Source organism: Schistocerca cancellata, chromosome 1 (assembly GCF_023864275.1).
Source record: "Schistocerca cancellata isolate TAMUIC-IGC-003103 chromosome 1, iqSchCanc2.1, whole genome shotgun sequence".
Classification (NCBI taxonomy): Eukaryota; Metazoa; Arthropoda; class Insecta; order Orthoptera; family Acrididae; genus Schistocerca; species Schistocerca cancellata.
In genome coordinates, this window is record NC_064626.1 from 742129273 (window position 1) to 742142988 (window position 13716).

Consider the following 13716-nt stretch of genomic DNA (forward strand, 5'->3'; position numbering starts at 1 on the left):
AAAGCTTTACAAACCTGTAGGGAGATTGAGTTTTTGTCAAATACCCATCCATGAACAGCTTCAAAAATGAAATACCATTTTGGGATGCAGTAGATCACTACAATCTGGATGCCTTTTCACATTGTTACATAGTAGTGTGGCTTGTTATCGACACATCTGTGCATTCATTATTGTAGACTGTTTCTTTCTCTCTGTCTCTCTCTCTCTAATATTGAGGATACAGTTTTGGAAGTCATTTTTGTAGGTTCCTCCTCAAAAATTAAAAGGTAGACATACAGTTTGTAGATAACATCAAAAGTATCCGGACACACCCAAAAACACATTTTCCATATTAGGTGCATTGTGCTGCCAGCCAGGTAGTCCATATCAGTGACATCAGTAGTCATTAGACATCGTGGGAGAGCAGAATGGGGCACTCTGCGAAACTCATGGACTTTGAATGTGGTCAGATGATTGGCTGTCACATGTGTCATACTTCTGTACGTGGGATTTCCCCACTCGTAAACATCCCTAGATCCACTGTTTCCAATGTGATAGTGAAAGGAAACGTGAATGGACACGTACAGCACAAAAGCATACAAGCCGACCTCATCTGTTGACGACAGGGACCGCCGTCAGTTGAAGAGGGTTGTAATGTGTAAAAGGCAGACATCTATCCAGATATCACACAGGAATTCCAAACTGCATCAAGATCCATTGCAAGTACTACGACAGCTAGGCGTGAGGTGTGAAAACTTGGATTTCATGGTCGAACAGCTGCTCATAAACCACACATCACGCTGGTAAATGCCAAACGGTGCCTCGTTTGGTGTAGGGAGCATAAACATTGGACGATTGAACAGTGGAAAAATGTTGTGTGGAGTGACAAATCACAGTACACAATGTGGCGATCTGATGGCAGGGTGTGGGTATGGCAAATGCCCGGTGAATGACATCTGGCAGCAATAAAATTCAGAGGTGGTGGTGTTATGGTGTGGTTGTGTTTATAATGAAGGTGTCTTGCGCCCCTTGTTGTTTTGCTTGGCATTGTCACAGCACAGGCCTACATTGATGTTTTAAGCACCTTCCTGCTTCCCACTGTTTAAGAGCAATTCAAGGATGGCGATTGCATCTTTCAGCACGATCGAGTACCCGTTCATAATGCATGACCTCTGGTGGAATGATTTCACAACAACAACATCTCTAATGGATTGGCCTGCACTGAGTCCTGACCTGAATCCTTTAGAACACCTTTGGAATGCAGACTTCATGCCAGTCCTCACCAACCGACATTGATACCTCTCCTCAGTGCAGCACTCCATGAAGAATGGGCTGCCGTTCCCCAAGAAACCTTCCAACTCCTGATTGAACGTATGCCTGTGAGAGGGGAAGGTGTCATCAAGGGTAAGGGTGGGCCAACACCACATTGAATTCCAGCATTACCGATGGTACGTCATTTTCACCCAGGTGTCCGGATACTTATGATCACATAGTGTAGTTATTACTTAATTTTAAAATTAAATGCTTATCAGTCTCCACTGAAACATTTAATTACAAAAATATAACTACAGTGTAGAATAAGGGTTACATGTACTATGCCATATGGGAGTCTATACAAATGAGGCAGTTTGACGTGGCAACCATGAATTTAATAGCACATTACTTGCTGTCAACTAACACCCTCTTCCCTCTTACCGCAATAAGTTGAGCTCTCTCTCTCTCACTCTCTCTCTCTCTCTCTCTCTCTCTATATATATATATATATATATATATATATATATATATATATATATATAGTTATAATAGAAGGAAACATTCCACGAAGGAAAAATATATCTAAAAACAAAGATGATGTGACTTACCAAATGAAAGTGCTGGCAGGTCGACAGACACACAAACGAACACAAACATACACACAAAATTCAAGCTTTCGCAACAAACTGTTGCCTCATCAGGAAAGAGGGAAGGAGAGGGAAAGACGAAAGGATGTGGGTTTTAAGGGAGAGGGTAAGGAGTCATTCCAGTCCCGGGAGCGGAAAGACTTACCTTAGGGGGAAAAAAGGACGGGTACACACTCGCACACACACACATATCCATCCACACACATATATATATATATATATATATATATATATATATATATATATATATATATATATATATATATATATATATATATATATATATATATATATATCTGCTTGTGTCTGTATATGTGTGGATGGATATGTGTGTGTGTGCGCGTGTATACCCGTCCTTTTTTCCCCCTGAGGTAAGTCTTTCCGCTCCCGGGACTGGAATGACTTCTTACCCTCTCCCTTAAAACCCACATCCTTTCGTCTTTCCCTCTCCTTCCCTCTTTCCTGATGAGGCAACAGTTTGTTGCGAAAGCTTGAATTTTGTGTGTATGTTTGTGTTCGTATGTGTGTCTGTCGACCTGCCAGCACTTTCATTTGGTAAGTCACATCATCTTTGTTTTTAGGTATATATATATATATAAAGAAAGATGATGAGACTTACCAAACAAAAGCGCTGGCAGGTCGATAGACACACAAACATACACACAAAATTCAAGCTTTCGCAACCAACGGTTGCCTCGTCAGGAAAGAGGGAAGGAGAAGGAAAGACAAAAGGATATGGGTTTTAAGGGAGAGGGTAAGGAGTCATTCCAATCCCGGGAGCGGAAAGACTTACCTTAGGGGGAAAAAAGGACAGGTATACACTTGCGCACACACACACATATCCATCCACACATACACAGACACAAGCAGACACCAACAACCTGAAAACAGCTTTTGCATCCCGTAACTACCCTCCCGGCCTGGTACAGAAGCAAATAACCAGAGCCACTTCCTCATCTCCTCTAACCCGGAACCTTCCACAGAAGAACCCCAAAAGTGCCCCACTTGTGACAGGGTACTTTCCGGGACTGGATCAGTTTCTGAATGTGGCTCTCCAGCAGGGATACGACTTCCTCGAATCCTGCCCTGAAATGAGATCCGTCCTTCATGAAACCCTCCCCACTCCACCAAGAGTGTCTTTCCGCCGTCCACCTAACCTTCGTAACCTCTTAGTTCATCCCTATGAAATCCCCAAACCACCTTCCCTACCCTTTGGCTCCTACCCCTGTAACCGCCCCCGGTGTAAAACCTGTCCCATGCACCCTCCCACCACCACCTATTCCAGTCCTGTAACCCGGAAGGTGTACACGATCAAAGGCAGAGCCACGTGTGAAAGCACCCACGTGATTTACCAACTGACCTGCCTACACTGTGAAGCGTTCTATGTGGGAATGACCAGCAACAAACTGTCCATTCGCATGAATGGACACAGGCAGACAGTGTTTGTTGGTAATGAGGATCACCCTGTGGCTAAACATGCCTTGGTGCACGGCCAGCACATCTTGGCACAGTGTTACACCGTCCGGGTTATCTGGATACTTCCCACTAACACCAACCTGTCAGAACTCCGGAGATGGGAACTTGCCCTTCAGCATATTTTCTCTTCTCGCTATCCGCCAGGCCTCAATCTCCGCTAATTTCTAATTTCAATTTGCCGCCGCTCATACCTCACCTGTCTTTCAACATCATCTTTGCCTCTGTACTTCCGCCCCGACTGACATCTCTGCCCAAACTCTTTGCCTTTAAAAATGTCTGCTTGTGTCTGTGTATATGCTGATGGATATGTGTGTGTGTGCGCGAGTGTATACCTGTCCTTTTTTCCCCCTAAGGTAAGTCTTTCCGCTCCCGGGATTGGAATGACTCCTTACCCTCTCCCTTAAAACCCAAATCCTTTTGTCTTTCCCTCTCCTTCCCTCTTTCCTGATGAGGCAACAGTTGGTTGCGAAAGCTTGAATTTTGTGTGTATGTTTGTGTTTGTTTGTGTGTCTATCGACCTGCCAGCGCTTTTGTTTGGTAAGTCTCATCATCTTTCTTTTTAGATATATTTTTCCCACGTGGAATGTTTCCCTCTATATATATATATATATATATATATATATATATATAAAATAGAAGGAAACATTCCACGAAGGAAAAATATACCTAAAAACAAAGATGATGTGACTTACCAAATGAAAGTGCTGGCAGGTCGACAGACACACAAACGAACACAAACATACACACAAAATTCAAGCTTTCGCAACAAACTGTTGCCTCATCAGGAAAGAGGGAAGGAGAGGGAAAGACGAAAGGATGTGGGTTTTAAGGGAGAGGGTAAGGAGTCATTCCAGTCCCGGGAGCGGAAAGACTTACCTCAGGGGGAAAAAAGGACGGGTATACACTCGCGCACACACACACATATCCATCCACACATATCCAGACACAAGCAGACATATTTAAAGACCAAGTCTTTATATATATATATATATATATATATATATATATATATATATATTTTTTTTTTTTTTTTTTTTTTTTTTTTTTTTTTTTTTTTTTTTTTTTAGTGCGCCTCACTTACCCAACAAATTGTGGGGCCTAAGCTCTGTGAACTTAGTCAGCAAGTGTCGGCTTGGTATACCACCATATAACTACAGTTGTAATATCTCATGGATAAATGTCATAAACAAGTCAGTTATGAAAGACTACTGTTATTTTTAAATCATCGGTGTACATGGGTCACTTATTTATAACTAAAGCCACTCAGTTTAATAAAAACAAAATGCATCTGACTACTCTTTTTGTAGAAGTTGTACTAATATTTAAATGAAATTATATGGCTATAGGAACGTGACATATTTCAGGAGACTCTTGAAAATAGATTAAATTTTTATGAATCGTTACCTTGCATTTCATTAATAAATACTTTTTTTTACGTATGAAAACAAATACTTGGATATTCCAGCTTATCTTTCCACATTCTTGTTTCCTTTTTAATTAAACCATATTATAGTGGGCAAATTTAGTTCTGTTTTTTATCTTATCCTATATAGGTGTGAAGGGTAATAACATTAAAGACTTTTTTCTTATATTCCCAATCAAACTATCAGAATGAGCTCAGAATATAATGGATAGTCCACATTGATTAAGAATTCAGTGACACGCTGTTCAGGTTTGCTGTCTACTTTTTAAACCCACGTTTATTGCTTATTTCACTTACAGCTGAGGTGTCACTTTCTGAGCAATATAAAAATTCTATTCCCACTTCTACCTATTGCCATTGCCTTGTAGATGCCGTACAAAATCATTTGACCTATATGATTTCTAACCCAAGGTGCCATTTTTAACCTACCAAATAACTTTTCTACTTAAAACACGATCTGACTACACAAAAATTCTTCCCAAAATTAAACTACACAAATTACTCAGATCATGTGCTACCCACTTAATCTCAGGATATACGAAGCATTGTAGTTTGCAATACATTACAGCAAGGATGCTACAGAAGTTTGCCTTTTGCTTTATCTATTTCTTCTAGGGCTCAGACAATATACAACTTCCAACTTCTAATTAGGTCAAATTCAACAATGCTTTTACCCACTTACAGTAATACATTTCACTGTAACATCATACAAATTAAGCACTAATTGTGGCCAAGTTCATTCAGGATTTGAATAATATTCTGTTAGCTTTGCTTCTCTCAGGTGCTACGGCAGCCGGTTTTTTGCTGCCCATCAGGTACTGCCACCTCCATAGATGACCAGGTTGCAGTTTTTGTCTCTGCTATGATAGGTATTTCCATGCAACAGTGAAACAGATCACAATATCTATTAAACTCATCATTCCTATAATGAATTTATTCACTCTTCGCATGTACGTGTGTCTGTGTACTACTACTGGCATGAATAGCTTACAGTGGGGATTTTCTCCCAAGAAATGCTATGTTAAATAAATTGGAGATTACAAAGACTTTATGAAAGTCATCTATTTCGGCCAACAGTGAGGTGTGTAGGTTGAAATTTGCTGTGGATGATTAGATCATTGGGAAGTAGGTTTCATCAAGTTGCAAAATGGCAGGGTCATCCATTTATTACTTATTTTCCACTAAAGAAATCTGCTTGATACGTTATTTGAAAAATAAAGTATGTTTGAGTTCTTCAGTGTTTGTTTTTGTTAACTTATTTTTCAAATTTCATTTTATGCAGAAAGATTTAAATGAAACCAATGACCCCAATATTTTTATTAACCAGTTTCTGTTGCCTCTGATCAATTTTACTTGCTCCATGTTCTGAATGATGTGTTCGTTAACTTTTCATTATCATATGATGGCTGTTTCTGTGCCATCCGTTTAGGAGAATGAATCCATGCTTCAAAAGCTCAACTTAAAACATTATTGTAATGTTTCTCTGCTATCTCTTTATATTCTTAGGAACTTCATGGGCACAACATTTTTATGCTCATTTTATAAGCCAGTGGTCATTTCTATTTTAATTTAATTTAAGGGTAATGGCATGTAGGTGTTCCTGGGCCACCACTCACAAATTCAAACTTTCCTCAATGAGCCACTAATCGTGAAGTACAAGGAACTTACAAGAAACAAAAGATAGTTTTAGTTATGTATATTTATTTGTAGTTAGCTAGACCTCTCTAAAACTTTTTGCAGTGACTGGATTTTTGTTAGGTTATTGCAGTTCGAAGAACTATATATATTGACAGTATTGAATTGAAATTTAACATTTAGGTATTAGAAGTTTTGGATGGCCTTTGTTTTACTGTGGTGTATTTTGTTGCTGTCAGCCAATGAGCTGTAATAGGATCATTTATACATATTGCTTTTTTATATCCCCATAGTGGGAATTAATGTTTGGACTTTGGTGGATTGTTTCCCTTCTATGTCAATGGTCTTTCATGCATCAACAAACTGAATAAATTCGGACAAAAAAAGAAATTAATTATCTTGAATGTCAAAGTTTCTCAGGACACCAGGCAACACATGCTGCCAGACATAATATATTTAATGTTCAGAAAAAAAAACAAACAGTGGTTCAGATGGCTCTTAGCACTATGGGACTTCACATCTGAGGTCATCAGTCGCCAAACAGTGGAAAGTCCAGGATGGAATAACAACAATATTGTGAAAAAGGATAGATTTCTATTTACCATACAGAGGAGAAGTTGAGTTGCAGACATGCTCAAAGAAAAGACTGCTTTAGATTTTAGCTTTCTGCCAAAAGGCCTTCTTCCGAAACAGAAAACAGGCACACATTGACAGAAGCACAACTTGCACTTGCATGACCACTGTCTCGAGCCACTCTGGCTGGAAGATGATGGAAGGGGGAGGGGGAGAGGTACTTTCTACACAATTGACACCTTCATGGTACTGGATTGGCCACAATCCTGAACAACCATACCAGTACTACTTCCTTAGGAGACATTATTATCTGGATTCAAAGAAACTAAACTTTGGGAAGATGTGACTTACGTGTTAATTTAAAAAAGAGAAATTGCAATATATTGTTAAAATTTTCATATCCAATTGTCTACTGCTGAAAGAAATGCATACACTGCTGCAGTAAAGCTAGTTTTGAACTTAATTTTTACTGCGAATACTAACACTGAAATGGTTAGGGCTCTAGCTCCATATGTTTCATTTTCTGAATGGTTAATGGCATGCATTGTGGCCAGAAAATGCAGGTTTAACGTTTCATCTTGTTGTAAAAGGAAAATCCTTCATGTAATTATTAAAACTTCCATTTCTTTGTGTTTCGCATTTGATAATTATCAAAAGACAAACATTTGCCTTGGTAGTGAAGTAGAAGTAACATTGTTTGCCAGTGATCTCATAAGCATGAAAATTTGCCACAATATTTGTGAGTAATACTAATTTACCTTCACTGCATTATTAACTAAGGGGGAGGAGGAAGTTTTATTTAGTTTAATTCAGTAGCAAATAAGCTGAATTTGTTCAGATAAATTTTTTGCTGAGTAAAATATGTAAAATTTATTTCCTGGAAACCGAGAGGTACCTTGAATTTTATCGTGGGTAGCTCACAATATAGTTGAAGTGGCATCAAATAATTGTTTTTCTTAAATAATATGTCACTTACAGACAGTAGTAGTGATATTATTCTGAACAATATCAATAGAAACATACATATAAAACCTTGGAACAACACAAAAAAATCTGCTTTCAGAAGCCAGTAAGCCTTACATGTAGTACTTCTCTGTAGATTACAAAGGAATAATTAGATCAGACATGTTCAATTTTGTCTTATCTGTACACTTTCTGATTGTTGAAATAAGAAGCAGCTAATTCAGATGATTTGTGATGTCATTCTTCTGAATCAGTAATATTTTTTTAAAAAATGCTCATTTCATAATGTTTTGACTTTTTTTCCACCTAGGTACTGGAAAATTAGGATTCTCATTCGTCCGCATCACTGCTCTACTTATTTCATCTAGTCGGTTATGGATTGGTACTGGCAATGGCGTGATCATCTCTGTACCATTATCAGAAAGTACGTAGAATCCTTGAATATTTGTCATAAGACTTACCAGTGTTTTAAACACTAAGAATTAAGTTGTATACACAGTAGGTTTCATAAGTTTTGCAACTAAGAAATACTTTTTAAAAAGGTGCCAACTGCTGCACACAAAAAGCAGAGAAAAAGACATTAGCACAGCAAACTTCAGTCTAATAAATTTCATTTGCTTGAGCAATAATGCCACTTATTCCTCATACAAAAAATTAGTTCCAAAACTTATTGAACCTGATGTGTATGTTAAATGTTGCAACTTTTCCATAATATAATGTATGGCATCTACTTATTGGAGAGGTGGGAAATATCGTAATACGCTTTTTTGTATCTTGCACTTGCATTGTGCTGACATGCACACTCATATCTACTCACGCATCTACAATCCCTCTCCTTCTCTTCTCCTCTATTACTCGGTTCTTTCAATTTGACACCCGTTATTGATTTTCCTACTCGGGTGGTAAAGGATAGCAGCTCACTGTTAGATAACTTCTTTATAGACCAAGATAAGTTTAACCAGATAAATGCTCAGCCTGTTGAGAATGGTCTTTCTGATCATGGTGCACAGCTAGTTACAATATATGACATAGCTCCATTCAGCAATACTAAACAGTCCTCCAAAGTAGTACGTTCAGTCAAGATTTAACAATTGCAAATTTCAGGGAAAGCCTACAGCAGTTAGACTGGGATGAGGTGTACCGTGAACCTGATGCCAATTTAAAATATAATTTATTTCATTACATTTTTGTAAACGCATTTGAAAACTGCTTCCCCAAGAAAATAGTTAAATATACTCGTAAGAAACCTTGTAACAAACCATGGCTTACTAAGGGTATAAAAATATCTTGTAACCGGAAAAGGGAAATGTATCTGACAGCAAGAAAGAGTAGTGACCCAGAAACAATCAAACATTATAAAAACTACTGTGTTATATTAAGAAAAGTTATTAAAAAATCCAGAAGTATATGTATCATGTCTGAAATCAGCAACTCTGATAATAAAATTAAAACAATTTGGAAGATTATTATAAGAGAAACAGGTCAACCAAGAGCACAGGAAGACAGTATTACCATCAAATTGAATGAAAACTTTACAAACAAAAAGTCAGAAGTTGGAAATATTTTTAATAATCATTTTCTAAATGTTGTGGATATAGTAGGATCCAGGTGTTCATTAGAAGATGCTAGGCTGTTAATGGAAGAGGCCATACCTATGCAATTTGATACAATTGAAATCTCACCCACTTCTCCCTCTGAAATTAGGAAAATAATAAACTTGCTTAAAAGCAAAAACTTACATGGAATTGATGGTATTTCCAGCAAAATACTAAAAGCTTGTTCTCAACAGATAAGTAAGATTCTCAGCCACCTGTGTAATAGCTCTCTGGAACAGGACATTTTCCCTAATAGACTGAAATATGCTATTGTTATACCTTTGCATAAAAAGGGGGATAGATTTGATGTCAACAATTACCGTCCAATCTCCCTTCTAACAGCTTTATCCAAAATTTTTGAGAAAGTAATGTATTAAAGAGTAGCTTCACATATCTGTAAAAATGAAGTACTAACAAAATGTCAGTTTGGTTTCCAGATAGGTTTTTCAACAGAAAATGCCATATATGCCTTCACCAATCAAATTTTGAGTGATCTAAATAACCGAACACCACCCATTGGGATTTTTTGTGATCTCTCAAAGGCTTTTGATTGTGTAAATCATGAAATTCTGCTAGACAAGCTCAAATATTGTGGCATGAGTGGGACAGTGCACAAATGGTTCAATTCGTACCTAACTGGATGAGTGCAGAAAGTTGAAATAAGCAGTTCTCATAATATGCTGAGATCAGCACATTCCTCAAACTGGGAACTATCAAGAATGGGGTTCCACAAGGGTCAGTCTTGGGTCCTTCGTTGTTCTTAATATATATTAATGACTTGCCATTCTATATTCATGAAGATGTGAAGTTAGTTCTCTTTCCTGATGATGCAAGTATAGCAATCACACCTGACAAACAAGAATTAACTGATGAAATTGTCAATACTGTCTTTCAGAAAATTACTAAGTGGTTCCTTGTAAACGGACTCTTACTGAATTTTGATAAGACACAGTACATACAGTTCCGTACAGTGAATGGTATGACGCCATTAATAAATATAGACCTTAATCAGAAGCATATAGCTAAGGTAGAATATTCCAAATTTTTAGGTGTGTACATTGATGAGAGATCAAATTGGAAGAAACACATTGATGATCTGCTGAAACGTTTGAGTTCAGCTACTTATGCAATAAGGGTCATTGCAAATTTTGGTGATAAACATCTTAGTAAATTAGCTTACTACGCCTATTTTCACTCATTGCTTTCATATGGTATCATATTTTGGGGTAATTCATCACTGAGGAATAAAGTATTTATTGCACAAAAGTGTGTAATAGCTGGAGTCCACCCAAGATCATCCTGCAGACATTTATTTAAGGATCTAGGGATATTCACAGTAGCTTCTCAGTATATATACTCTCTTATGAAATTTGTTATTAACAACCAAATCCAATTCAAAAGTAATAGCATTGTACATAACTACAATACTAGGAGAAAGGATGATCTTCACTATTCAAGATTAAATCTAACTTTGGCACAGAAAGGGGTGAATTATACTGCCACTAAAGTCTTTGGTCACTTACCAAATAGTATCAAAAGTCTGGCAGATAACCGACAAGTATTTAAGAAGAAATTAAAAGAATTTCTGAATGACAACTCCTTCTACTCCATAGAGGAATTTTTAGATATAAATTAAGAAAAAAATTATAAAAAAATAAAAAAAACGCAAAAAATAAAAAAAGTTGTTAGATTAACTTAAGTATGTTGTTAAATTAACTTAATTATGTCATGTATTGGAAAATTTGACTCTTTCCACATCATTACAAAATATTGTATTCATGATCCATGGAACTAGTATTAATCTAATCTAACCTCCCCCTTTTTTTGTTATTTGAAAGACAAGGCTGAGTGGAAAAGAGAAGCAAAAGAAGAATATAATGTCATACTTTCTGAGGCTAAAAATCATTTCAGTGTGTCAAGTCGTATTGTAGTTTATCATTGTTTCTTACCAAGAAGTTTCCCTTGTATTATTCTAAGTTACCTGCAGATACCTTAAAGACACTGTGTTCATTGTATAGCTTTTTTAGACTGGCTGAAACTATGCCATAAACTATGTTGAATTTATTTAGCATAAGAATTCAAGTCATTGTCTGGTGTTGCTAGTCTATTGGAGTTTATTATAATCATCCCAAAGCAATTCACAGTAGTTGACACTGGATGACGACTATTTGCTCCCATTCACTGAAAACAAAATGCATAAATGTAGCATGGACCACTTACTCAACTGTATGTGCTGAATAAAAGAATATGCTTACTGTCCTTTCCCTCACTTATTGCTGCCAGTGCTATTTCCACAAAAAACATATTTTTTGTTGGTCCTTACCTTAAAACAAACTTTAGATCTGGAAGCAGACCACATGTGCTGAGGCATTATTACTTTTTTTACCTGTGATATTGCCAAAAACCTTCCAAAACTCTGCTACAAAACAAAATTATGATCTTTATTTTTTTTAACTACATCTTTGTAGCTTTTCATGGGTTAACCAGCAGTGTCTTCAGAGTTTTTCAGTGGTTCTGTTCTGGTATGTCATAAAAATGTGTCTTGAAAATGAATTTACGATTCCCAGGGAGAGTTTGGATGCAGTCCTTAAAGACCTGTGTAATGTCACTAACATTCTGTTTTGTAAGCAGTATCCTTTATGCACTGTGTTCTCCCAGTATGCTACGAATGAAGCAAAGACTGACACTTACTTTATCTGCAAGTGAACCTGTGTGTTCATTCCCATTCATAACCTAACAAATTGTTACCCACAGGTGTTTTGTATGAGTTGACTGATTACAGTTGTGACTCATTGATATTGTAGTTATAAGATACTGTGTTTTACAATTCTGAACTTTCAAGGCAAGGTGGTTACCTTTGCATAACTTTGAAATCTTGCTGGATATTTATCCAACTTTTTTTTAGGTGTCTACATCATTATCAATAACTGCATCTTCTGAAAAAGTTGTGAGAGGACTGTTAATATTGTCTGCCAGGTCACTGATAAACAACGTAAAGAGCAAAAGTCCCAATATCCTACCCAGAGGCATGTCCTGAAATTACTTGTACAGCTCTCAATGATTCTTCAGCCAAGATAACATGGTGCATTCTCCCTGCCAAGAAATCGTCAATCCAGTCACAAATAGAATTTGATTCTCCAATTGTTGGTATGGTACCGAACTGAATGGTTTTTAGAAGTAAAAAAAAATCTAGAACTGCCTGATTGTCTTGATTCATGGTGTTCAGAATGTCACATGACAAAATACAAGTTGTGGTTTGCATCACAAGTCTTTTTGTAATTCATTCTGGTTTTAATTGATGAGGTCATTCTGCGTAAGATACCACATTATGTTTGTGCTCAGGGTATATTCTCAGACTAGGTCAGTGCCCGCTGCCTCGTTCGCATGTACTGTATGGCCTGCAGAGCTTCTTTTTTTATTGAATTTTTATGTTGTTCACAAATTGAAACATCTTCTAAGCTTTTTACATTAATCAAGGACATATAAGCAAGGTCTTCCTTTAACGTACTTCTGACGAAGAAGTGATTCTGTTTTTGTTAATGACACCTTTTGCGTTCTTGAGAAGGTATTCCCATAGCAGCTTTCAGCCCCCAATAAATATTTCTTTATGCCTATCCAAGAAGTGAAATACCAATTTTCATAAGTTGGGCTTCAAATTTTTTTAATGTAATGAAATATTTTCTTAAAAATTTTCATCCCCTATTGCACTCCATTAGGAGTCGAATTTCCAGAAACATTGAACCGAGAAGTCAAACACCAATTTTCATAGATGTAGCCTTAGAAATTCTTTAGTAGTTCTGTAGTAATTACTTACTTCCAAAACAACTTTCACCCACTATTTTATCCCCTTAGTAGTTGAATTTCCAAAAATGCTGAAGCAAGTACTTTTTATTTTCTGGCTGAGAAACAAATACCAGTTTTTGTGATTCTAGCTTCAAAATTCCATTAATAACAACACTTTCAAACAACCTTTCATCCCATATTTCATCACCTTAGGAGTGGAATTTAGTACAATCCCTTCTTAAATAATGCTTACAGTATAAGATCCACACCCACTCCAAACTTCAAGTTTCTATCCTTAGCAGTTTGGGCTTGGTGATGAGGAATCAGCAAATCAGTTTGTGACCCCCTTAGTAGTTGAATTTCCAGAAACGCTGAAACACTGACCAAG

At 37.0% G+C, this 13716-nt stretch overlaps 1 protein-coding gene across 12 annotated transcripts in view; it reads left to right on the forward strand.

Annotated features, from left to right (window-relative positions):
• The window catches only part of LOC126185655 (C-Jun-amino-terminal kinase-interacting protein 4), a 270109-nt gene that overhangs the window by 177755 nt on the left and 78638 nt on the right, over nucleotides 1-13716 (forward strand). For all 12 annotated transcript variants that reach the window (XM_049928155.1, XM_049928156.1, XM_049928146.1 and 9 more), the window contains one exon: nucleotides 8261-8374. In XM_049928155.1, coding sequence (XP_049784112.1) covers nucleotides 8261-8374 — 114 coding nt within the window. The remainder of the gene's footprint in view (nucleotides 1-8260; nucleotides 8375-13716) is intronic.